We start from the raw sequence: 27153 nt of genomic DNA on the forward strand, positions 1-27153 counted from the left end.
TTAATTAATGACCACACACCAATTTGAACTTGATAGAGTAATCCAACCCTCCCCCCCAAATGAGTCAATTGATGAGCACACACCAACTTGAAGTTGATGGAGTAATCCACCCCCCCCCAAAATGAGTCAATTGATGACCACACACCAACTTGAACTTGAAATGGGGGAGGGGGGTCTCTGATATAATCCATTAAAAATGGAGTCAATTGACCTTTTAATTAATGACCACCACACACCAGGTGCGCCGGGCAGGGAAGAGGGGGCTCTTTCCTGCCCGAGGTCACTAGACCACCATGGCACAGGTACAAATCAAAGTAGGGTATACACAAAAAGTAGCACATATGAGTTATCTTGTTGGGCAGACTGGATGGACCGTGCAGGTCTTTTTCTGCCGTCATCTACTATGTTACTATACTTGAACTTGATATGGGGGGTGGGGGGGTCTCTGGTATAATCCATTAAAAAATGGAGTCAATTGACAAAAGTCCACATAGTGCACCATGCAATCGTCATCGACATAGATGTGATAATCAAGTGACCTCATGCTGGTCCGTATGCGAGTGCGTGTATCAGCCCGCGGGCAGAGGGAGCAACTGAGACTGCGCCGAATTATTGAAGGGGCGGGACGTTCTGGAGAACCCCAGTTCCCTCAAGCCCCACCCCCGTGCGGTTCGCAAGTGAAGACAGGAGAGCGCCGCCCACCAGCCCCTCGACGGCGCTCGCGACGAGTCGCGCGGCCGCCGGCGGCTGTCTCGCTCTCCTCTGACGCAACTTCCTGTTTCCGGCAAGGCAGAAGCCAGCAGGAGGAGGACGCTAGATTAAAAGGGACGGGATAGCGACCGGAGAAGAGAGAAAGGTGCGGAGTTGTGGGTGGCTTGACCGGGAGGGAGCGGTACCGGAACGCGCGTTCAGCTCACTTTGCACCAGTCTGGGCAAACAAATACATAGTAACACAGTAGATGACGGCAGAAAAAGACCTGCGCGGTCCATCTAGTCTGCACTAGTTCCCCCATTTCCTCCAGGCTGGGCACAGCATGCCCTGTACATCTACACAGGGCTTTTTTTTTGAGGGGGTACTCGGGGGTACTGAGTACCGGCACCTTTTCCATTATCTGCTAAAATTGACCCCAAGCTTTAATGAAAAGGCTCAGGCTCTACAGACCAACTCTGCCTTGTCATAGATTCTGTGAATGGTTGCAAGGGGTCTGGCTATTGTGGGGTGAGTTCCTCAGTGATTACCCCACCCCTGAAGGGTGGCCTAGCATTTGAATACCGGAACCTTTTTTGCTAGAAAAAACGCACTGCACCTACATGATGTGACACTTTTAGCTATGGGACGCCTTGCCCCATTGATAGGATCCTCAGAAGCTTAGCCGAGATTGGGAGGCGGGGCTAGTGCTGGGCAGACTTCTACGGTCTGTGCCCTGAAAATGGCAGATACAAATCAAGGTAAGGTATGAATATGAGTTTAACTTGTTGGGCAGACTAGATGGGCCGTGCAGGTCTTTTTCTGCCGTCATCTGCTATGTTACTATCTGAACGCTCCTACCACTTGCTGAAAGCTGGCTCTTGTAGGCTTTTGGCAGTGATGGCTGCAGAACTGTTGGTTGTTGATCCAACCTTCCTTGTCCTATTTATCCCACACTCGATAGGCCTTTCCTTCCTATTACTATCATTTCTATAGCGCTACTAAACGTACGCAGCGCTGTACACCAGAACATGAAAAGAGAGTCCCTGCTCGACAGAGGAGAGCTTACAATCTAATTAGGACAGACAAACAGGACAAATAAGGGAATATTAAAGTTAGGATGATAAAATAAGGCTTCTGAACAAGTGAGTAAGGGTTAGGAGTTAAAAGCAGCATCAAAAAGGTGGGCTTTTAGCTTAGATTTGAAGATGGCCAGAGATGGAGCTTGACGTACTGGCTCAGGAAGTCTATTCCAGGCATATGGTGCAGCAAGATAAAAGGAACGGAGTCTGGAGTTAGCAGCGGAGGAGAAGGGTGCAGATAAGAGAGATTTACCCAGTGAACGGAGTTCCCGGGGAGGAATGTAGGGAGAGATGAGAGTGGAGAAGTACTGAGGAGCTGCAGAGTGAATGCACTTATAGGTCAATAAGAGGAGTTTGAACTGTATGCGGAAACAGATAGGAAGCCAGTGAAGTGACTTGGGGAGAGGGCTCATATGAACGTAACGACCCTGGCGGACTTAAAATCAGAGGTTATTTGTGGATGGATGTTGGCCTGTAACTGATACCCCAACCTAAACATAAATCAGCTGTCCCTATGGGGTTTTCTGTGATTGTGTTGCAGCCACATTTGGCAGTTGATGAAAGCTGCTTTGGTGTGAATAAACTAAATGTCTATTTATATGGACTGTACTGACATGTAGGTGCACAGAATCATGTTCTGGGGGGGTCAGTGGCCAATCAAGGTCACAAGTACCAGGCAAGAGCCCTAAAAGTACAATACATTTTAGGTTGTTTATTTAGAAATAAGCAGTGGATTTTCTCCCATTTTTCCTTTAGGAAGCCATCCAAACCATTTTTAAACCCAGTTAAACTAACTGCTTTTACTACATTCTCTGGCAATGAATTCTAGAGTTTAATTACATGGTGAGTGAAGAAAACTTGTATCCGATTTGTTTTAAATATACTACTTTGTAGCTTCATTGTATGCCCCCTAGTCCTAATACGCTTGGATTTATAACTGGATTCAGTTGGTGTAACTCCTCATGCCCAATGTTGAGCGCAGATCCCAGCACTACGTGCACCCAACCTGGAATGCCCATTATAGAATAGCGTTCAGTGCCATTTTTTCAGCCATTTGCTGAATCCAGCCCATAGGTTATCTCATAACCACACCATCTCCAAATGACATCATACAATGTGATACCTGCAAGAGAGCATTCTCTGGAGTAGCCCCCACACTCTGGAATGCACTCCCTGAAATGCTCCGCTTAACACTATCTCTACTTCAGGAAGCAAGTAAATGTTGGCTCTTCAACCAGGCCCCTTTAATGGAAGTTACTAACTTGCTAGTTTCTCTCTCACACATACAAGCTGCACATACTATAGCAGGAGATGTTCACCCACTCTTACCCTAGCCAAGATCATGTTTGAGCTCCTTTTTTAACCTCATTTGCTAGTTCCTTATTTTCTTACTCTATCTTGTCTATCTAGCTTATTTTCGAAAAAGATCGCCGGCCATCTTCCGACACAAATCGGGAGATGGCCGGCGATCTCCTGAACCTGGCCAAATCGAAAGCCGATTTTGGCTGGCGCCAACTGCTTTCCGTCGCGGAGCCAGCCAAACCTCAAGGCAGGGTACAGAAGGCGGGATAGGGGTGGGGCGGGGGCGTGGTTACGAGATGGCCGGCTGCCCCTGATAATGGAAAAAAGATGGCCGGCTTGGATGAGCATTTCGATGGCTGCACTTGATCCATTTATTTTTAGGACCAAGTGTCAAAAAAGTGTGCCAATTGACCAGATGACCACTGGAGGGAATCGGGGATCACCTCCCCTTACTCCCCCAGTGGTCACTAACCCCCTCCCACCCTGAAATGTCATACCGAGCTCCCTGACAGCAGTATGCAGGTCCCTGGAGCAGTATTTAGTGGGTGCAGTGCACTTCAGGCAGGTGGACCCAGGCCCAACCCCCCCCCCCCCCCCCCACTTGTGGTGGTAAATGTTGAGCCCTCCAAAACCTCCCAAAACCTACTGTACCCACATGTAGGTGCCCCCTTCACCCCTTAGGGCTATGGTAGTGGTATAGAGTTGTGGGTAGTGGGTTTTTGGGGGCTCAGTACCCAAGGTAAGGGAGGTATGCACCTGGGAGCAATTTGTGCCCTAGGGTGCCCGGTTGGTGTCCTGGCATGTCAGGGGGGCCAGTGCACTACAAATGCTGGCTCTTCCCATGACCAAAAGGCTTCCATTTTGCCGGGTTTGAGATGGCTGGGCCCGGTTTCCATTATGGCCGACAACCGAAGCTGGCCATCTCTAAACCCGGTGATCTCAACATTTGACCTAAATGTTGAGATGTAGCCGGCGCCAACCTTATTATCGAAGGAAAAGATGGCCGGCCATCTTTTTCGATAATACGGTTGGCCCCGCCCACTTATGGCGCCGGCCAGCTATTTATTTGGCTGGCGCTGTTCGATTATGCCCCTCCACATGTTCTATCTTTATTTACACCTTATGCTGTCTATTAAAATGTTTTATTATATATTGTGTTGACATTGTAAGTAGTATACTATGCCATACTCTAGGCGGTAAATAAGTCCTCATGAGTACACACAGATTTACACCTTCTTTGGAGCAGGTATCAATCTGTATGACAGAATCTGAGTGCTATTAAGGATAGTTCTGACAGCTGATTTCAAAAGCACATGGGTGCCAATGATACCTTCATAAAACAGGTAGTTTTCTGGACAGTAGTTCTAAGAATCTGAACAAGAACCTCACCCTACTTTACCCTAGCAAAGGGTGGTTGACCCATGGGGTTGAGGGATGGAGGATATTGAAACGATAGAACATCAGTACAGATGGCAATTTATCATTTTCTGTTGCAGTCATGCGTCTTACCATGCTTCTTGCCATGACAGCTAAGCCCAAGCTGCCTCCTGATTATCGTTATGGCATGAACCGGCCCTGGACCACGGCAGCTAAGAAGAGAAATCCACCTGGGATTAAACGCAGAAAAGTGTTTGTGGAGCCCCTAAGCGAGGATGACTGGAAGGTGTTTCGTGGCGATACAGTGAGTGGTGCAGGAATAGCAGGGGCACGTGAGCTACCACACGTGCCAGAAATCTCATGATCACTGGAAACATTGTAATACTAGTAAAAAAAGGCCCGTTTCTGACACAAATGAAACGGGCGCTAGCAAGGTTTTCCTTGGAGTGTGTATGTGAGAGTGACTGTGAGAGAGAGAGAGAGTGAATGTGTGTGTGTGTGAGAGAGAGAGTGAGCCTGGGTGCGAGTGTGTCTGTGAGAGAGAGTGTGTGCAAGTGTGTATGTGAGACACAGTGTGTGAGAGAGAGTGTGTTTCACACACATACAGTGTGTGCAAGAGAGAGTGTGTGTGTGAGACACAGACACTGAGTGTATGAGACCAAGAGAGTGTGTGAGTGACTGTGTGACACATAGAGAGTGAATGTGATACAGTGTGAGACATAGAGTGTGTGAGAGTGAAAGATAGAAAGACATTGACTGTGAGAGAGAGTGTGTGTGTGACAGAGATACCTCCCCCCCCCTTTCTGATGTCAGGCCCCCCTCTCTCCCTCTCTCTTGTGTCAAGCCCCCCCCCCCCTCTCTCTCTGGTGTCTGAGCGTTACTGTGCAGGACGCTGAGCTCTGGCTGTGCTTCAAGGAACTGACCAATCCTATTTAATAGAATGCACCTCCAACATTCTGAAGCCGAGAAACCTCGTGTGGTTGGTCACTTCTGCTTGTGACGAACCCGGAAGTACGTGATGTCAATTCAGGAGATGGATACAGAGAGCAGGAATGCCTCAGCCATGCAGTCAGCTTCAGATTGTTGGAGGTGCGTTTTATTATATAGGATAGTGAATGACAGTGGATTACAGCTAAAATGGCCTATTCAGACTGCAATATATATGAGCAGACTGAATAGGCTGTTCAGTCTGTGGACAGTGTTTATTTTGCGATAAACAGCTGTTTTAACTCTTGGCAGTTCCTGGGATATTTGTTCCATTTTAGTCTATTGAGCTCACTAGTGTTGTGATTTGCATGCACTGCCTCCTTGGTATGTCTCATGCATAGTCATTGTGGATATCCTGAAAACCTGATGGGACTGGGTTGAGAAGCGCTGATCTAGAGGACCCTCAGGAAACGATCAGAGATCCCAAGGATAGAAATAGTAGTCGCCAGGTGTTATTCTCTGGGATTACACTGTTGATATATTTTACTCTATTGGTATTTGCATTACCAAGGATACTGTTTTTTTAAAGACTGCTGCACCTGCGCCAAAATGCGGATGTGTCGAGTCTGACTAATAAAATTGCTTTTTACCTTTGATTTAGCTAATTAGTGATCTGTAGCACCTTTCATCTCATCCCTGTTTGCTTCCTTCCTTGTTCCTTCCCCTTTCCTTTTTGTTTCTGTTTTATTTTTTTGTTTGTTTTTAATTCATTGTTGACCTTGATTACAAGACTTCTGATGTAGGCCTATCCTGGCCGAAACACGTTGTGTCGAGTCACTTTTAATGTGTGATTGTTTTACTATTATTTGTTTGAAAATGATTAAACACTGATTATGTTAACTACAGTTTGGTCCCAATCTTTGGATAGCCTGGCTTGTATTCCCACCTTTTTTATTTTTCACTTTACGCCTCGTGGGATCTATTGAGTTCTCATGTGGATTCTCTCTAGGTTATATTCTAATGCCCATTCTTCAGCATTAGAATCATAGCAGTGTTCTCATCTATCTGTAAGTCTTTTGCATCCTTCAAACAAGGTCCAGTAAGCTGCTTCTAGAACACAGCAATTGCATATTTTGCCGATAAGTACATCTGTAACAGGCTGCGTCATTCTCTTTCTGTCTCTCTCTCTCTCTTTGAATATACAGGAATAACATGTATAGAATGTTTGTACGTTTGGGAAGCTTGCCAGGTGCCCTTGGCCTGGATTGGCTGCTGTCGTGGACAGGATGCTGGGCTCTTGGTCTTTTCCCAGTATGGCATTACTTATGTACTTATGTCCTCTACTTGGCTCACTTTTATTACATAGAGCAGTGATTTAACCTATTGTGATGTCATAGTGGCTCATTCCACCAATAAGAGCCAACCTCATTAGTGATGTCACAATGGCTTGATTGTATAGAATGTTTGTACGTTTGGGAAGCTTGCCAGGTGCCCTTGGCCTGGATTGGCCGCTGTCAGGGACAGGATGCTGGGCACGATGGACCCTTGGTCTTTTCCCAGTGTGGCATGTGGTTATTGAATATGTTCCTTCTTTCCTGTGATTATTGTATTTCATTCACCTAGCAGCACATTTATAGTCGTAGAACAGTGAGGCCCATGTAAGGCTATTATGTCAAAAAAACCCTAAAAACGTTTCTTCAGGTGATTTGCCCCGATATTGGCTCTGTACAGGTCAAAGTGTTTTATGCCTGCGCAGGGCTGATTGACACAAGCGGTTCCCTCAGCATGGACTTGGCATCACTGATTCTGCAGTGACATTTGACCTCTTGTTTTTTTCAGGTAGAAATCCTGATTGGGAAAGACAAGGGAAAGCAAGGGAAGATTGTCCAGATTATCGAAGCCCGCAACTGGGTCGTTCTGGGAGGCTTAAATACGGTAAGGAGAGCGTGAAGCGGAGCCGCTCACTGCTATTTGCCAAGTATGGGTTCAGTTTGTCGGTTCTGCCCCTACGGCTTGAGAAATCAGACCGTTTGTGTAGTTCTCCTGTATAGAAGGGTGTGCCTGGGTTGCAGCATGTGACTGGGGACACGAAAGGAATACACAGGCACCCGCATGGCTATCAGAGGGAAACTTTGGCTACTCCTGGTGTTTTGACCTATCCCAGGGCATTGTGGAATTTGTATTTGTGGATTCTTCTGTTGCAGTCTCATAGCTACCAGAACACATCTCAGGCATGCCAAGATGGTCCAACCTTGCTTCAACTTTTTAGTAAAAGAGTGTCTTTTAAATGAGGAAGCCACAAAAAAAGGAGGTACAAACCCTCACGGACTTGTTGGTTATTTGCCATTTTATCATATACAATATAATCATTTACAGTGTTTTGTTTTATTTGTTCCATTGTTATGTTTAGGTTGTAAAAGACCCCTGAGGCAGGCCTTTGGGCCGAAACACGGCCGTGTCGGGTCATCATCTACCTTTTTTTATATGAATAAATACATTTTTTGGTATCCTCATTCGTTCTCCTCACTTTTTTTGTACTACTTTTAAATGAGGAAAACATATTGAGGGGGAGGGGGGAATAATGGAGGATTTGATCATAGTGGACTGCGGGATTTTCTCTCTGCTGTTTCTGTGCACGAAATCTAGAACCACCCGTGCCCCTCCCCCTTTCCGGATCTGCATGGAAATTTACATCTTTTAAAGACGCGTGTGTAAATTCCAATTATAGGCGCTAAAGCTCTTACAATGTTTGGCACGGTGCCAAAAAGGCAGGATTAACCCTAGGCAAACAAGCATGATGGGCCCTCCGTGCCAAACATCTGAGTGCTTTTTGAATATGACCATAATTTTTTTTTTATTATTTAGTTATTTAAAAATGTTTTATTGTACTTGAGCCATCATTCTCAGCTGATTGCATAACTGCATACACAATCTAAAAACAAATAAAACAACAATTCAAAATATTTAACAAATCAAAAGTCCTGAAGCAATTATTAGCATGCCATGCATTACCCCAGCTGTAGGCTAATAGCTCTGAAAGTTGTTGTGTAAATATCTTAAGCACTGTCTGTAATGCAAAAGCATTTTGTGCCCCTCCTTGATCTCGGGGGGGGGGGGGGGGGGGTGGAAACTGAAACTTGGCTGCACATCCCCATTCTAGTGTTCATCTAGCTGTTCAAGTGAATGTCCTGGAAATTTGAAAGCAAACTGAAAGATTGTGGGAATTTCTGTTCAACCCAGGAAGCCCACAGAGGTGGAATGGCGCTACACAGAGGAGGGTGAGAAGGTCAGGGTGTCGACACGGACTGGCAGGATAATCCCTAAACCCTTGTTCCAGAGAGTGGATGGCATCATCCCCGAGCAGTGGAAAGGTGATGTGTTGTTTGAGGTTTTAACCAATAAACGCTGATAAAACACCCCCATTGCCCCCAAAAAAGGTTTACTGGAGAACCCCACCAAAACACACACTCTTCCCATCTGCCCCTACTCTGGGGCCATCTGCTTTCTCTTCTCTAAGTGCTCACTCTCTCATTTCTCCACCTCAGTTCTTCTCTTGCTTTTTCCATGCTGACAACCCCTGAGCAAGGGTGAAAGGGTTTAAGAATGAGGTAAAGGGGAAATTTTGTACTTTTCCCTCTGATGGATGGTGGGAGATGGAGAGAGTGAGATTGGGGGACGATTGGCTGATTGTGGAAGAAGGGAGAGTGGTGGAGATGAGCTCTTGGAGGGAGAGGAATATGGGCTCTTAAAGGGAGAGAGAGGGTTGGGGATGGGCTGATGGTGGAGGGAGAGGGAATGGTAACATAGTAGATGACGGCAGAAAAAGACCCGCACGGTCCATCCAGTCTGCCCAACAAGATAAACTCATGTGTATACCTTACCTTGATTTGTACCTGTCCTTTTCAGGGCACAGACCGTATAAGTCTGGCCAGCACTATCCCCTCCTCCCAACCACCAGCCCTGCCTCCCACCACCGGCTCTGGCACAGACCGTATAAGTCTGCCCAGCACTATTCCCCGCCTCCCAACCACCAGTCCCGCCTCCCACCACCGGCTCTGGCACAGACCGTATAAGTCTGCCCACCACTATCTTTGCCTCCCCACCACCAACCCCCCCTTCCCCCCTCCGGCTCCACCACCCAATTTCGGCTAAGCTTCTGAGGATCCCTTCCTTCTGAACAGGATTCTTTGTTTATCCCACGCACGTTTGAATTCCGTTACCGTTTTCATGTCCACCACCTCCCGTGGGAGGGCATTCCAAGCATCCACCACCCTCTCCGTGAAAAAATACTTCCTGACATTTTTCTTGAATCTGCCCCCCTTCAATCTCATTTCATGTCCTCTCGTTCTACTGCCTTCCCATCTCCGGAAAAGGTTCGTTTGCAGATTAATACCTTTCAAATATTTGACTGTCTGTTCCTCCTTTCCTCCAGGGTATACATGTTCGGTAGTAGTAGTAGTGGTCATAGGCTGATGGTGGAGGAACTGGCAGGGGAGTGTGGGGGGAAATAGAAAGAAAAGAAACTAGTGTGTTTCAGAGTATTTATTTATGATATTTGTATCCCACGTTATCCAGAGCAGGTTCAGTGTGGCTCACATTAAACTGACAAGTTCAGATTACATTACATTAAATATACATTCAAAGTTCATGATAGTACAGTGCAATTAATGAGAATAATATAGTAGACTTAACAATTATACTTGCGTTTATTGGAAGCCAGTGTAACTTTAACAATCAAGGGGTCACGTTGGAGTGTCCGTAGTGACATTTTTAATCTTGCATAAATGGCATTAAAGTAGTCAAATTTAGATTGAGTTACAGATCTAAAAATTGAGCTTGGAAAGTATGGTCTCAGTATTTTTAGTTTCCATAGTGAATTGAAGGTAACGGATACTATTTTAAGTATCTGAGGTTGAAACGATTATCAATTATTACACCTAGAATTTTTATGGTGGTTTCTAAAGGGTAGATTATGTTATCAGTGACAAAACGATTTGTACTGGATGGTGAGGATTTGTTAGTATTAGAAATTTAGTTTTTTTTTTTCTCTGTTTAGTTTCAGTTTGAAATTATTGGCCCAGATCTAATCCAGATTTGATTTTTGTTGTAATTTCTGTGATAAATATAGTGGTCTATGTATGTAGACACCTACATACATACCAGCAAGTGATGGTCCACCTGCGTGCTGCGGTAGGAAGGTCTGTGACGCTCCTTACTTAGCCCCGAAGACCCACAGATAACCGGCCGCCTCCTCCCCCTAAATAATACGCTCCAGTTTCTCCTAGTATAACAGTGAGCTAGATCTGTAGAAGCTGAAGCAGCCACTTTGTGTCGAGGTTATTTTTGTAATTGCAGTGTGCATTGCCCAATAATTTACAACAGATTTAGGTATAAAATAACAGGAACATAATTATTGGAAAAACAAAGTAATCCCAGTCAGTGGAAGCCAAAAGGGTCATCTCGCGAAGGACCTCCCTCTAATTTCCCTTGGGTGGCATTCAGCTGTAAGCAAGCCTACAGCGGAAGACGGACTATTATTTACAGCTCCATCAGCATACACAGCACCGGTCAGTCTCAGAGCTGTAGTTATTCAAAAAATGCAGTCAGCGTCTACGGTGGTGTACTGAGCGAAGCCATCCTCACTTTAATTAGGGGAACAGGTGACCAGGGAACATCATCTCCGACAATTATCTGTTGACCTAGACACAAATATAGAGAAACATGTTATGGACATAGTTAGGTTGTAGATGCATGTTCTGAGACTTGCCCTGCTTCAGTTTCTGCCCCTCTGTCGTTATCTTTACTCCACACATCTCACTTCATTGGCTGCAGTGGTGGTGTTGAGCTGCTAGTCTCACTTTCCTGTAGGTCCCCTCCCATCTGCTTCTCCAGGTAGTGGTCATTTATTGACTCCCCGATGTCCCTTTCTTGCCAATTTCGACTCCTGGCTTTCCATCTTTCTCAGGAACTTTAACATTCACGTTCACGACCACGCTGACCCTTATGTGCCTGTAAGTTTCTCGCTTTAACATCCTCATTCAATCTTTAGCTGTGCTGCACTCTCTCATTTCTCTATCTCAGTTCTTCTCTCTCTGATCATCATCTGATGTTTCATATTTAATCCCCCTCAATCTCATCCAAGTCTGTCAATGAGTTGTCTCTTCCTATAATACAATTTTTTCATCTGTTCTGGACATTCTCTCTCCTCCCTTGCCCTGTTCTGTAAGGCATACCAAACCCCAGCCTTGGCTAACCTCCAGGGTATGCTACCTACATTCCTGTGTTTAGCCTTTGGCTAAAAACTTGTGTCCATGCTGACTTCTTCCATTTCAAATCCTTGCTGACCTTCCAGTCTGCTCTGACACTTGTTAAACTCTTGCATCCAAGCCTCTCCATCTCTTTGCCACATTGAACTCCCTCCTCAAAATGCCTCCCACCTCCATTCCTCCCTTCACTTTCTACCCAGACTGTGGCCGAGAACTTCCATGACAAGCTTCACAAAGTTAATTGAGTTCTCCACCGCGTCACCTTCATCTCCCCTTCCCCCACTTGATTCCCCCAGTCTTCCTTCAACCCCCTGCCACCTTTTTCTAAAATCACAGACTCCAAACTCGCTACCTGTTCCCATCCATATACTCAGCACTGTCTCTCTGACTATCATCCCTTCTATCCGTCTTATCTTCAATCTTTCACTTTCCTCTGCAGTTGTTCCTGATGCCTTCAAACGTGCTGTAGTTATACCACTCCTTAAAGGGCCTTCATTGGACCCTACCTGCCCTTCCAACTATTGCTCCGTCTCCCTCCTCCCTTTCTTTATCCAAGCTACTTAAACATGCCGTTCACTGCCACTGTCTTGATTTTCTTTCATCTCAAGCTAATTCTTGATCCACTACAATCCAGCTTTCGCCCTCTACATTCTACAGAAACAACCCTTGTGAAGGTCTCCAGTGACATGTGCCTGGCCAGATGCAAAGGCTTCTATTCTATCTTCATCCTTCCTGATCTCTCTTCTGCTTTTGACTGTTGATCACCACCTAATCTTTGATACGCTGGCCTCACTTGGAGTTTGAGGCTCTGTTCTGTCTTGGTTTTCCTCTTATTTTATTTATTTATTTGCTGCATTTGTACTCCACATTATCCTACATATTTGCAGGCTCAATGTGGCTTACATTGTATTGCAAAAGATATAATTATGAACATAGTAAGAGGTTTGTTCTAATTTAACATCTCTATATATAAAAGGCACTACCAACGTTCTAAATGAAGCCTCCAGCCGGAAGTGTGAAGGGGGAGAGATATCCGGTTTCCCCATGAGTGTCTGCCCCGCCCTCGCTCTCTCTGTAACACAGTGAAGGAAAACACAGCAAAGCACGGAATCAAATCGCTCTCTCTGTAACAGTGAAGGACTCAGGGGGGGGGGAGGGGAGAGAGGGCAGAAGCCCTCACTATCTCTGTAACACAAGCACAGCACAGCAGGAAACTTAACACTGAAGGACTCGACTCCGAGAGGGGAAGGGAGAGAGGGCAGAGGGCAGGGACATGCACACAGAAGAAAACCTTGCTAGCCCCCGTTTCATTTACATCAGAAACGGGGCTTTTTTGCTAGTATTATTATACAACAATTGAGGAAGATATGTCTGTAGAATGATTTACAAACTCATACTAAGAAGCAGTAAAATATAATGATCAGAAATGATAATATGATTAATATAATCAATTCAGAGGTATCAGTAAGTGGTTGGTTTAGATATAATTACGTTGTTAACGAGATTTCTTATTGTACTCATCGCACTTTTAGTGTATGCTGTGGTAGATCTTCCTCCACTGCTATCCTGTTGTCAGTCAGTGTACCTCAGGGCTGTGTCTTGGGAATTATTTTCTTGTCTCTCTGTAATTCCCTTACTGCTCTGATCTTATCCCATGGTTTTCGGTATCATCTTTATGCTAATTTCACCAGAAATCCAGGCCCATGGCTTACCCTGATTCTCTGACATTGCTGCCTGAATGTCCCACCACCTTTTGAAACTAAGCATGACTCAAGTCTGAACTTATCATTTTCCCCCCTAACCCTACCTCTCTTCTTCCCTCGTTCACTATTTTGGTGGATAACACTCTAATCCAGCCTGTCTCCTTAGCTTGTAACCTTGGAGTCATCTTTGACTTCTCTATCGACACTTGACAGAGCTTACAATCTATTCATTACAGACAAACCAGACAATTAAGAGATTATGGAGTTTCATTTATTATGAATATTAAAACAGGTGAATACAAGGTTAAGGGTTAAAAGTAGCCTCAAAAAGGTGGGCCTTTAGCCTAGACTAGTGTCAGAGATGGAACATAATGTATTGACTCAGGAAGTCTATTCTAGGTGCCGTAAGATGGAAGGCATGGCGCCTGGAATTGGCAGTGGAGGATAAGGCTACGGATACCGCCTTGGTATGCAAATCTCTCTCATGCATATTCATTTCCGCAATGAATATGCATGAAAGATTTGCATACAGATCTCTTTCATGAATATTCATTGTGAATATCTTGAAAACCTGACTGGCTGGGGGGTCTCTAGGACCAGGTTTGGGAACCACTGATTGACCTGAGGGATGGAGTGTAGGGAGAGATGCCGAGGAGCTGCAGAATGAATGCACATGTAAATCGGAGAGAGGAATTTGAATTCTGTATGGGAAGACAGGGAGCCATTGAAGTGACTTGAAGAGAGGGGTTATGGGAGTGTAGTGACACTGGTGGAAGATAAATCATGCAGCAGAATTTTGAACAGATTGAAGGGGAAAGATGGTTTAGTTGGAGACCTGTGAGAAGCAATTTGTAGTGATCTAAGCGTGAGGTGATAAGAGTATGGATAAGGGTTTTGGCAGTGTGCTCAGAAAGGAAGGGGCAAATTTTGGTGATGTTATAAAGAAAGAAATAACAGGTTTTAGCAAACTGTTGGATACAGGCAGAGAAAGAATGCTTCGTATGTGTTTGTGTACAGTGCTGTGTACATTTTTTAGCAGTTAAAAAAAAAAAAAAGGCCCTGTGCTCTAGTTTACAAGTTCTCTCTTTCAAATTGATTCCTTGACTTCATACCCAGGTGACACATTTCTATGTCCTAAACTGCAGCTCTGAACAAAAATGATCCATAATCTAATTACTTGTAAATATTCCCCCCCTCCTAAAGATGGACCAAAAGACACATCGGTGGATGACACCATAGAGAAGACCTACAAGCCATCCTTGAAAACCTTTGAAGAGGAAATTATGGAGAAGATGGGAATAGTGGAAACCCGCAGACCCAAGAAGTCATTTTGGTACTGAATGGAGTGGGCGTGTTTCTGCAGCTTGGGGATCAAGTATTTCCACGAATATTAAGCAGGTACCCTTCCGGCTGTAGCTTGGGACTGTCAGGGCACCAGCTGCCTGTGGTTTTGTAAATATAGATAGGACTTCTTAATCATTAAAAGAGCACCTCTGTAACTTAAATAAATTACTTTTTTTATGGCCTACGCATTTCCTTCTGCTTTCTTTGGGTTTACGTTCAATTGGGATCTAGCCACTAGGTTACCCAGGAAATTTTGCTTTGTAATAAACACCTCGCGCTCCCTCCTAGCCAGGAGCCACACAGATGAAAGACAAATCTAGTACCCAGGTGCCCACATTTTATACACACAAAAATGTTTAGAATTGTGCTTCTGAACCCAGTCCTCGGGGCATACCCAGCCAGTCAGGTTTTAAGGATATCCACAAGATGAGCAAGGAGGCCATGAATGCAAATCTGTTGTGGATCCCCTGAAAACCGGACTGGGTCGATTTAGAATAATAGCCATCAGGCTAAGTGCTTGCAAGGGTGTGTACACAGAGATGGGACGCAGGCAGGGCTCCCACTTGTCTGCATAATTTACAGAACACTGGCATTTACACACATCCCTGCTATGAGCATGTCGATATTAGGTTACACCAGCATTCTGTATTAACCAAACATAGGCGCTTACCATGCGGCCCTGGGGCACCTAGAATCGGGTGTGCTGGTAAATTTTTAACAATGGGCTCTCTCTCCGGGCATAGCCGGCCCTGAAATTTGGGGGGAGGGGGGAATATATGCCTCTCTCTCCCCACCCTTGTGCGGGCACGCTAGGCATACCTTTGCCGAGCCCCACCAGCCAATAAATGGACTGCCACCATTCTCTGCTGCTTGTTTCTTGCTCTGAGCAGCATGATGGAACCTTCTTGCGCTTGCATGAAAAGTCCCAGCCTGATGCTCAGAGTCAGAAACGAGGAGCAGGGAGCAGCAGCAGTCTACTTACTTGACTGGTGGGGCCAGCATCACTGCCAGCAAAGTAAAAGAGAATCCAAGAGGGGGCCCAAGCCCACATTTTGGGAGTCAGTTGTTAAAGTAGCCATGGGGAGGCCTACTTTAACAACCGGCTCCCAAAATTCTTAAAAACTTAACAAACGGATCTCGCGAGAGCCCGCTCCAGCACACCACTGCCTAGAATCGTCCCTATGGTGTCTCCCTCCAGAGGCTGCCTCTGGCCACCAGGTGTCACTGTAGGAGCTGGGCACATGACAGTGCCTGGTTCCTTTATATTTTGGATAAAAGAACTTTGGATGCTGTTCTTCAACGGATGACTCAAAATCAATACAACTGAATATTGCAAAAACAGAAGTTATGATTCATCTGTTACTATGCCTATTAACCTGTCCTTGTTAGGAGTAATTGTTCAGACATATATACAAGTGAAACATTTGGGAATTTTGTTAGACTCTGTATTCTCATTTACAACCCACGTGTAAGCTTTAATTTGGAATGTGTACTTCAAGATGCGTATGCTGTGTAAATTGAAACCTTTATTTCTGTGTAGGAAGATATAGTGGAATTAGAAAAGGTACACAGAAGGGCGACGAAAATGATAAAGGGGATGGGACGACTTCCCTATGAGGAAAGGTTGAAGCAGCTAGGGCGCTTCAGCTTGGAGAAAAGACGGTTGAGGGGGAGATATGATAGAGGTCTATAAAATAATGAGTGGAGTGAAACGGGTAGACGTGAATCGTTTGTTTACTCTTTCCAAAAATACTAGGACTAGGGGGGAATGCGATGAAGCTACAAAGTAGTAAAATTAAAACAAATTGGAGAAAAGATTTCTTCACTCAAAGTGTAATTAAACTCTGGAATTCGTTGCCAGAGAATGTGGTAAAGGTGGTTAGCTTAGCAGGGTTTAAAAAAAGGGTTTGGACGGCTTCCTAAAAGAAACGTTCATAGACCATTTTTAAAATGACTTGCGGGAAAAGCCACTGCTTTTTTTCTGGGATAAGCAGCATAAAATGTACTGTACTGTTTTGGGATCTTGCCAGGTACTTGTGACCTAGATTGGCCACTGATGGAAACAGGATGCTGGGCTTGATCGACCTTTGGTCTGTCCCAGTGTGGCAATACTTATGTACTAATACGCAAGGCTGCTCGCAATGATGAGGGTCTCAGAAAAATACCTGCAACCCATGGCAGTGGTAGCCACGATGAGAGCTTCAAGCTTCTGGGACCAGAAGAGGCAAATTCCAGGGAGCTTCTTACCTTGGCGTGCCAAGGTCATCTGTAGTAAGGGTGGTGGTGGTGGAGGAGGTGGGTTTGGCAGCCACCAGAACCAGATTCCTGGGGGAGAGCTTGGGATCAAAGAGGGGAAGCAGCTCACAATGAAAACCTGTCAGGGGAAACCAAATAAAATTTTCACTTTTTTTTTTTTTTTTTTTTTTTAAACATAACGCTGGTTCGCTGTGGGCATATGCTTTTATGCCCCACCACCACCACCACACCTGTCTATTCCCATTGTGTCCCTTGGGATCTTTTTCTGTGATGCATTGCCCCATTGGGAATACCAGTATTTTTGCCCTCCTGATTCATTTGTCACATGGTGGCCTCCAAGCTGGACCGCTTCAGAGATGTAGAAATAAAAGCTGACAGGTGGACGGAGTAGGTCCATTGCTTGCGCTAATTTAATACACTCGCAACCAATTTTCCAGAGTTATCTTTCCTGCTTCAGGTCTGCACAAAGGCCTCTCTGAAAAGCCAGTCCCAGTATCTGGTATCAATTGGATTTTTTTGACCACTGTGGCTGGTGTTTAAAAAGATGTCGACTGCTGGGGCTGAATATTGGCCTGATGGTTGTCAAATTTTAGATCAAAGGTTATAGAATTGCACTCGAGATTGGATTATGTTCTTTGGTATGACAATTTTGTTCATAAATATCTTAAAATCAACTGATAATAGGGACAGCACAGGACAGTTGCTGAGTCCAGCATAGTACGATTCTGCCAATGTGGCTTGAAGGGAACCGCACAGACTTGTGAATTCTATGGACCTAAATTCCAATCCACCATTGCGCTTTGTGAAAGTAGAGCTGCAAAACCTGTGCAGCCCAGTTCTGATCCCACTCCTCCCATCATCACGCTTCGTAACTTTGAACACAGCACTTGCTGCTCTGGGTTCAAAGTAAGATCATACATTTTTCAAGGCAGAGGTTTTATAACCATGTGACGTACCTTATCTAGCACCACATATAGTGATGATTTTAATGTAACATCGCCTAGAAAATGACCTGAAAATTTAAGTACATTGTCCCTGCCATACATGTCTTAAACTTTGGAGTTGAAGGGCTCTGGATACTGACCGCTCTCCTGCAGAAATATCATTCTGTCCAACAGAAGGATTGTTTCCACTAAAGGAGCCAGCAGCAGAGCCAAACTGAAAAATGCCACCACATTCTGTTCCTGAGAAAGCATTGCCTCCACCGAGGCCTTGTCCAGAGGGACGTTGGGGTCCAATCCCACTCGGGCTAGCCCCTGACGGGCGTACCTGTGAGAGAGAAACCAGAGCACCCATCAAAGGCTGATAAGCTACACAGACAGACATCACAGGGGCTTGCAGTGTTGTTTCACTAGTAATCTGGATTATGTTACTGGACTGATGTAAGAATTATCTGGAGATGGAGGATGTATATAAACTTTTAGGACTCCATAACTCTTCTCCAAAAATTCAGATTACCTCTAGTAACATAGTAGATGACGGCAGAAAAAGACCTGCACGGTCCATCCAGTCTGCCCAACAAGATAACTCATATTTGCTGCTTTTTGTGTATACCCTACTTTGATTTGTACCTGTGCTTTTCGGGACACAGACCGTATAAGTCTGGCCAGCACTATCCCCGCCTCCCAACCACCAGCCCCGCCTCCCAACCACCGGCTCTGGCACAGACCGTATAAGTCTGCCCAGCACTATCCCCGCCTCCCAACCACCAGCCCCGCCACCGATTACCTCTAGTAAGTTGACATGATAGTTTTCACTGCCACAGAGAGAATCCAAGCCTCACTTAAGCACTGTTACGTGTTCAGGAAACCCACCACCATGTCTTCATTTTGCTCTTTTGTGACCAGAAGCCCCTTACTCCTCTCCCAGTCTCATGAATGTTACACAGTGTAAGAGGCTTCAGGGATAACTGGATTATATGAGAACCAGAGCTGACAATATGATTTTATGTTAAGAAGCACCTACCCCCGAAAAAAAAAATGAAGTTTGATTGCCCAGTTTTCCTTTTGCTTATTTAAATCTTCATAAGCACACAGTTTGGACAGCTACCGGCTTAGATTTACCTTAAATATAATCATAACATAGGGTATGCACAGCTGACCATAAACCTCGGCTGTCATCACTATGAACCAAATGATGACCCAGTGTGAGTTTCTTCCTGATCCATCAGCCACAGTGCAAATGCTGTAACACTAGGAGAGAAGGTGGGGAAGCTTAAAAACCTTGTGATAAAAGCAGAGCACCACAGAGCTTGGCCCAACAAAGCTAGACGATTATCCTATACTGCCATATTCTGGTAGTTATGAGAGAGATTCCCCCCAAGTAGAAGAGCACAAGAACTTGGGAAAGAGAGAAACACATATTTTCAGAAGAGGAAAAGTCACTTACTCTTCAAAGGAAAGCTCATGTGCCTTTTTTATCGTCTGGACACCCAGTCGCTTCTTGGATGGGTCTAACCCCCTAATCACTGTCTCCAACACAGCTCGAAAGCAGTGTGACCGAAGGCCTGTACTCTTGCCCCGAAGGCGTTCGGCGTACTCCTCGATGGCATGGCAGGCCACTTCACGTGATTTGTAAGAGAGCTGGTGGCCGGGGAGCTGCGCCAGCCAGGTGCTCATAGGGTAGCCAGGCTCTGAGGATTGAGCAGGCTCAGGAAAGCGACGGGGCCTCGGGACACCCGGTGGAACAGGCGTCTCAGCGGTGCTGATCTTCATGTAGCAGCAGGCCACCGAAGTGATGCCCACGATGTTGGGACACCTTGCAAAATGGCGGAGCATGGCGACACTGAGGTCACCACAAGCATGTAGTCCTGTTAGCACAAACCTGCTCTCGGGGGAGAAATAAGGTCCCGGCTGGCATGGCTGCTTTATATGGTAACAGTTTGATAACATAGAAGTTCTTCTAATGTCTGAATTCCTGGAATTGTCTGGACAGCTGTGACCATTCCAAGACCTGTGTCCATCCTGGTTTAAAGAACTTGCTGGTCTGTTTCCATTTACTTCAAGCTCCGCTGTTGTTTTACTGTGACTTTTACTTACTGATGTTTCACTGGCCACTGCTGGCAGGTCCTTCTCTACATCTGTAGCACAGGTCCTACCTTGACAAGCAAGACGCTGCTGTCCTGGAGTTATAGAGCCCAATCCGGCTACCTGGGATGGGCTAGTTATTGCTGTTGAATAGGTATGGGTTTCTAAAGACTGGTCCTTGCATAATTGGATAATAAAGTGTTCCCAGGATGCTTTGGGGTCCACCCACCCCCATACATGTCTTGGCACCTGGAGGGTAAGGCTGTGGCTGCCATCTCCACCGAGGCACTAAAGAAAACAAACAAACAAAAATTAATGCATAAAGTCACTTGCTGATCGAAGGCTTGATCCCCAAGAAGGACATTTAAACGCATACCTCCATTGCCTTCTTTCTCTCTTTCTGTAAGGCGAACCCCAGCTGCTGGTCGAACTTGGTGGCCATGGTGACCAGATGCTCATCTGCCTCCATAGCTGTGACGGACAAACCGAGTCCGAAGGACAGGAACCGGGAGAGATGGCCCTTAGATAAAATTCAAAGAGAATTATCATGCAGGAGACCAGAGGCCAAAACTTATCACATTTCCCCCCAGCACCAGCCCTATATCTGGTGCCTTTTGTAATCTCAAGTATCGCAGGTGTGTTTGTGTACACATATATGAATGTGTACATACATCGCATAGGTGCAACGAGTGCCATGGAAAAGTATAATTTACTGGGATTGGGGGGGGGGGGGGGGGGGAGAAGAGAGCACATATTTCTGCATTACCCAAAATTATAAGTCATACCATGCACACCAAAGATCATTGACACTATTTATTCACATAACCTCACAGAGCCGTAAGAAGCCAAAGATTTTCTCCCTGGCCACAAAGAAACATCCGTGTTTTTATACATATATTGTGTCCCTCTTGATGACGTCCTCGACACTCCCAGATACTGTGGCATCAGAAAACACCGATCCTCCCCGCCCAGAGCCATGCAGATCATAGTGAAGCACAGAACCATAGCATCAGTTACAACACAAGATCGGCACAGACCAAATGACACATGCTATTTGTAACACCTACACCGTAGCAATTCCAGGCACAATGCTGTTACGTACGAAGAACCAGCAGATGCCACGATTTGTGTGAGAACACTGAGGAGAGGTGGTCATCAATTAAGAGACCCAAGTCTTCTAATGATTCAGTTGCATGCTGTTATAATTTGGGATGGCGGAATAATGTGCAAACCTTTGCTCCATGATGCCAGCGTTACCAGAAGGCAAGGAGCTCTCGGATCTACGGTCGTTATAAGGAACTGCCGGAAAATCGTACCTGGCCAGATCCAACATCCACAATGCAGTCGCAACCTGTGACATTGCTCAGCTTCTTTACTAGCTGGAAAGTGAGAGATGCAAAGATTAAAAAGCGCTTCTCCAGATCCTCAAGGAACACAAACATATGGGGACTTTGTCATAAATTTGCAACTCTGTGGAGGCTTTTATTTCCCTAACCAAAGCAAGTGTATCCTAGGAACATCTTTTAAAAATACAGACACACAGGCCCAGCCAGTGCCGGCCCAGTTCACCTCCTGGTATAATGCCATAGACCCCAGTTGAAAACAGCCCTGCACATTCTGGTCTATCTAGCCTCAGGATTTCATTTTTTTGGGCATCAATTTTTGATGCTTCATAATCAAGTGGTCTTCAAGCTGACGTATATTTATAAGAAAAGGCAGACACACTTTGAGGAGGAAGGGGGACTTCCTAACCTAAATTAATAGTTGTCTAATATTATCTAGCTGATGAAACAGGTACCCAAGAAAATAACACTAATATTCTCTAAAACACACATGTGAATAGCAGTTAAAACACTCGGAGAAAGGTCCAAGTATATCATCAAATCTCTCTCTGTCGTCTAAAACCTGCAGCCATATATAACGTGGACTCTGCTGAATTATTACGTGGCAAGGTTGAATGTCATGTCAAATTTAAACAAGGGCGTAGTCTTGATTTCAAACCTCCAAGATTTACCAACTTCATCCACTCCCCCCCCACCCCACCTAGCATCTTAGTTACAAACTGAACTCCGAGTGCTGGGAGCTGCTCTTTCATATCCGTTTGTTTTTGAAAAATGCCAAGCTCACCTCCCCCAGCCGCCGAATCTCATGTTGTTTCTTGGGCTTCACGTGCCTCCGGAGGAGGGGTTCAAGCATGGCGCTCTGGCAGTGATTGTGGCGGAACTCTTCCAGCATACCGTTCCCCGCCTCTCTGGCTACTCGGGGGAAAGCTAACGTGTGTGCTGTGACTTTAAACGCCAGCAGGGAGAGGGGCCACACTGACCTGTAGCTAGGAGGGCGATAGGTGGGAGATGAAGAGGAATTGAGTGAACAAGCCATGGGTGTCTGTTAACACTTACTCATTAATAATGTTACCTAATTTGGACTCTGTCACGAAAACAATGACATTTTACCCTGCAAAAGCAGCACTTAAAACCAAACTGAGAGGTGGAACGCAAGATTAAAGTTACATGTGATTTCGTGGGGCTTGGCTTACTGCTAACGCAACTCAATATGGCAAAGATAGAGTAGGTAAAGGGTGCACTGACAATTTCTCCTATAACACCACCATGTGGCTGGTTAAAGAATAGCACAAGAAGTAGCTATTGTTGTACACACTGCTCTCTTGGTTCCAGCTGATTGCTGCAATTTCTGGCCCTGGAAGGAAGGATGCACAGAAGAAACCAGAGAAAAATGACTGGAGCTCAGGACAGGACAAAAATCAAACTCTGCATACCAGATTTCCTTTGTGTTCCCGGTCTCCAGCAACAAATCAGCTAATTGGGCAGAAGGGAGGTCAGCCAGCACTGTCTGCCAAGACTGAGGCAGAGTATCCCAAAGACCGTCTGTAAAAAACTCCTGGTGGACAAAACATATAATGGTGGTTTATGTGATGGTACCACAACATAATTTGAATACAAGAAAACAAGGGCAGATAAAGAAACACAATCTAGCGCCATGGCAGGCCAGGAAATAGCTGGCCTGGTTCCAACAGAATACAACTTCCTAGACGCCAAACAGATTGGTGTCAGCTGGTCACTGGGTATCAACCAGTGAAGCCATAGGAACCTAGAAAGCTGTACGTTTACATAACAACCTTGCTAGTCTTTGTAATCATTTAAACAGCTACCAAAGTGTGTACGCTCACCCACTCAGGGCAGTAGAGAAAGAGAAAAACGTTGAAATTAGATCTTAACTGCTAATTTTAGTTTTACAGATGTTGTTTTCATCAACCACCCACTACTCCAAGGACACAACCCGCAGGTTCTGGACTGGTCTGGTGAGGACACTAAGGAATGTCAAAATTCAACTTGGATCGAGTGCTTTGCAGCTGCTATGTATCATTATCATTAGCAATGCGGACTGGTGTAAGTGTGCAGACCAGATGGCAGCAGAAAATAATTTATGAGTCCACCTACTATGTTCCTAAGAATGAACATGGAGCAAAATAATCCTAGGTGCAAAGGCATATGGTGCTCCCAACCCACTGGCTGAGGCTCAGCTTAGTGTAAAAAGGAAGGGGCAGTGGCTGCATGATGCTGCTTTAACATGTGAGCAACTTCTATTATGAAATCTACTTACGATGATGTAGGAGTCCGTAATGTAGCCGTAGATCGAAAGGACACGTGTGATATTCAGTGCCAGCTGCTTCTGCTGCTGTAGGGAGAAAGGCTGAGAAGAGAAGTTGGTCATCCTAGCAAACAAAAAAAAAATAAAATAAGACTTGGGGGCTGGATGTCACAGCCAGGGCATCAGCCAATTATGTTGTGCATAAGGTGGTCTTATTATTGGCATAATTATCACTTTTCTACAATTAGTATTTATCATTTCCACAGTGTACCGGACATATCTTATTTCTGCAATAAACCATATGTTGACACCCTCATAAATGTAAAAGACTGAGTGCACCCCTTCAACGTCTGGCTTGCATTAGGATCCTCACATCAAAATAAGGGGCCCAGGTTCACAGAGGTCCATTAACTGCTGCTCTTTCAGTCTTAGGACTAGGGGACAGTAGCGTAGCCAGAGTTCAATTTTTAGACGGGCCTGGAGGTGGACTGGGTGGGCACAGGCCTCGCATTTCCTCCCCACCCGCTACCTCCCCCCCCCCGCCTGCCGCCGCATTTCCTCTCCACCCGCTACCCCCCCACCCCCGAGACAGCCCGCTGCACATGGTCAGTTCTGATCATTTGTACTGAACTGAAGCGCCGTTCTCCCTCCAGCACCGGCGATTCCCGTAGCCAGCCTTCTGCCAGTGCGCATCGTCGGAGCCTCTTCTCAGGCGCATCCTGCCTACTCTGCAACTTCCTGTTTTCCGCAAAGGTGGGACGCGCCTGAGAAGAGGCCCTGACAACGCGCGCTGGCAGAAGGCTGGCTATGGGAATCGCCGGTGCTGGAGGGAGAACAGCGCTTCAGGGCAGTAAAAGTCAGCAGACGGGGAGAGCGGGCAGAAGAGGCTGGGCCTGTCCATGGTTACGCCCCTGCCAAGGGACGCTCTGCACAATTAACAGGTAGCAGATTTGAAACAAAGAAAATGGGGGAGGGGGGGTGGGGTTCAGGCTGAGCATCAAGTTGTAAAATTCCTTGCTGGTGGATGTGGCTCTAGCCAGTAGCACACCTGGATCTAGGATTTGGCCAAGTTTCATTAACAAGTATTGGCCAGACACGCATAGGGATTGGTCCTCTTTTTACTTCTCCATTTCTTGATTTCCCAGTCACTGTGTTCAAACATTGATGCTACTCAGTGTGTTTCTTCTAGCAAAAAAGGTGCTGGTACTCAAATGTCAGGCCACCCTTCAGGGATGAGGTGATCACTGAGGGACCCACCCCACAATAGCCAAGACCCCTGCAACCAGTCACAGAATCTATGACAAGGCAGAATTGGTGTGTAGAGCCTGAGCTCTTTCATTAAAACTTGGGGACTGTGGGTCAATTTTAGAAGACAATGGAAAAGGTACTCAAATGCCAGGCCACCCTTCAGGGATGGGGTGATCACTAAGGGACCCACCCCACAATAGCCAGGACCAGTCACAGAACCTACGACAAGGCAGAATTGGCGTGTAGAGCCTGAGCTCTTTCATTAGAGGTCCATGGGTCAATTTTAGCAGACAATGGAAAAGGTGCCGGTACTCAAATGCCAGGCCACCCTTCAGGGACAGGGTGATCACTAAGGGACCCACCCCACAATGGCCAGGCCCCCTGCAACCAGTCACAGAATCTATGACAAGGCAGAATTGGTGTGTAGAGCCTGAGCTCTTTCGTTAGAGGTCCATGGGTCAATTTTAGCAGACAATGGAAAAGGTGCTGGTACTCAAATGCAAGGCCACCCTTCAGGGGTGGGGTGATTACTGAGGGACCCACCCCACAATAGCAAGGACCATGCAGTCACAGAACCTACGACAAGGCAGAATTGGTGTGTAGAGCCTGAGCTCTTTCATTAAAACTTGGGATCCATGGGTCAATTTTAGAAGACAATGGAAAAGGTGCTGGTACTCAAATGTCAGGCCACCCTTCAGGGATGAGGTGATCACTGAGGGACCCACCCCACAATAGCCAGGCCCCCTGCAACCAGTCACAGAATCTAAGACAAGGCAGAATTGGTGTGTAGAGCCTGAGCTCTTTCATTAGAGGTCCATGGGTCAATTTTAGCAGACAATGGAAAAGGTGCTGGTACTCAAATGCCAGATCACCCTTCAGGGGTGGGGTGATTACTGGGGGACCCTCCGCACAATAACCAGGCCCCCTGCAACCAGTCACAGAATCTATGACAAGGCAGAATTGGTGTGTAGAGCCTGAGCTCTTTCATTAAAACTCAGGGACCATGGGTCAATTTTAGCAGACAATGGAAAAGGTAGTCAAATGCCAGATCACCCTTCAGGGGTGGGGTGATCACTGAGGGACCCACCCCACAATAGCCAAGACCCCTGCAACCAGTCACAGAATCTATGACAAGGCAGAATTGGTGTGTAGAGCCTGAGCTCTTTCATTAAAACTTGGGGACCGTGGGTCAATTTTAGCAGACAATGGAAAAGGTACTCAAATGTCAGGCCACCCTTCAGGGATGAGGTGATCACTGAGGGACCCACCCCACAATAGCCAAGACCCCTGCAACCAGTCACAGAATCTATGACAAGGCAGAATTGGTGGGTAGAGCCTGAGCTCTTTCATTAAAACTTGGGGACCGTGGGCCAATTTCAGCAGACAATGGAAAAGGTGCCGGTACTCAGTACCCCCAAGTTCCCCCTCAAAAAAAGCCCTGATGCTACTTGTCACAGGCTCTCAAAGAAGCAAAGCCAAGAAGCAGCACCAGTCCCCATGATGAGCGAGTCTGCGCGGAGGGGGCTAGAGCGTCGCTAGGCGGAAGCACTGACTGACCTTCCCACTCCCTTGGTCTCTATGGTTGCTTGTAGGGGCGCTTTGGTCCCTCTGATTCTTCCGATCTGCTCGGGTTAGGGAGACCTTCTGGGCTAGGGAGGGACCCTCGAATCGCCTTTTCTTGCTTGGGTGCCCGCTGAACAGCTGCTTCCGGTGTCGGGGCCTGCGCTTCCGGTATCTCTCTGTAGTTCCTCCAGCCTTGGTTTCCGGCGTCTCTTGTTCCCCCCCAGCAGCGGTTTCCGGTGCTTCGGGCCTGGGTGAGTGTTGGGTCTGTGTGTGCCCCCCACGGGTACCTACCTCCCCCCCCCCACACACATTGTCCCAAGATTGTGATGCCCCTCAGACCCCCCCTCTCCTTTCACACTGACATCTCATCCTCCGTTCTCGAACACTGGCGCCACAAAGCGTACGCAGCGCTGCACAAACAGAGAAGAAAGACAGTCCCTGCTGGAAGAGCTTACAGTCTAATACTCTACCCCCCTCCTCCTCCTCCTCGCTGAGATCACTCCTTCACACACACACACACACCACCCCCTTACTCTAAACCGATCTCTCCCTTTCATCACATACCAAGGCTCTTGCAAAGACCCAGCAACCATTTGGATCCTTAAATCCTCCACCTTAGGAGAGGTAGCAGGTTTAATGTTGAAAAGGTGGGGGTGGGGGGGTAGGTTATATGGTGAAATTATAACCCAGGACACCGAGGCATTGGAGCACCCCCAATGTTGAGAAAAATCCTTGTATGTGTCCAGGGAGGGGTTATTTCCA

The 27153-nt window shown here is 46.2% G+C and overlaps 2 protein-coding genes across 3 annotated transcripts in view; one reads left to right on the forward strand and one right to left on the reverse strand.

Annotated features, from left to right (window-relative positions):
- The first annotated feature begins 748 nt into the window (after window positions 1–748).
- Window positions 749–27153, forward strand: part of LOC115458404 (interferon-stimulated 20 kDa exonuclease-like 2) — a 38440-nt gene continuing 12035 nt past the window's right edge. Inside the window, exons 1-3 of one of the 2 annotated variants that reach the window (XM_030188346.1) lie at window positions 749–856; window positions 4569–4753; window positions 7216–7311. In XM_030188346.1, the coding sequence (XP_030044206.1) occupies window positions 4571–4753; window positions 7216–7311 (279 nt within the window). In that variant the 5' untranslated portion in view covers window positions 749–856; window positions 4569–4570. Of the gene's footprint in view, window positions 857–4568; window positions 4754–7215; window positions 7312–8656; window positions 8748–14548; window positions 14744–27153 lie in introns of those variants that run through there. The other variant, XR_003940052.1, reaches the window with a different exon arrangement.
- Window positions 9790–26457, reverse strand: LOC115458403 (protein RRNAD1-like). The gene is made up of 10 exons (XM_030188344.1): window positions 26386–26457; window positions 23593–23704; window positions 22748–22869; window positions 22099–22300; window positions 21288–21350; window positions 20348–20491; window positions 19334–20259; window positions 18030–18214; window positions 16937–17063; window positions 9790–11075 (listed from the first exon to the last, which is right to left on the reverse strand). The coding sequence occupies exons 2-10, from the start codon at window positions 23701–23703 to the stop codon at window positions 11051–11053; spliced, it is 1905 nt and encodes a 634-aa protein (XP_030044204.1). The 5' UTR covers window position 23704; window positions 26386–26457; the 3' UTR covers window positions 9790–11050.

This window comes from Microcaecilia unicolor, chromosome 14 (genome assembly GCF_901765095.1).
Source record: "Microcaecilia unicolor chromosome 14, aMicUni1.1, whole genome shotgun sequence".
Classification (NCBI taxonomy): Eukaryota; Metazoa; Chordata; class Amphibia; order Gymnophiona; family Siphonopidae; genus Microcaecilia; species Microcaecilia unicolor.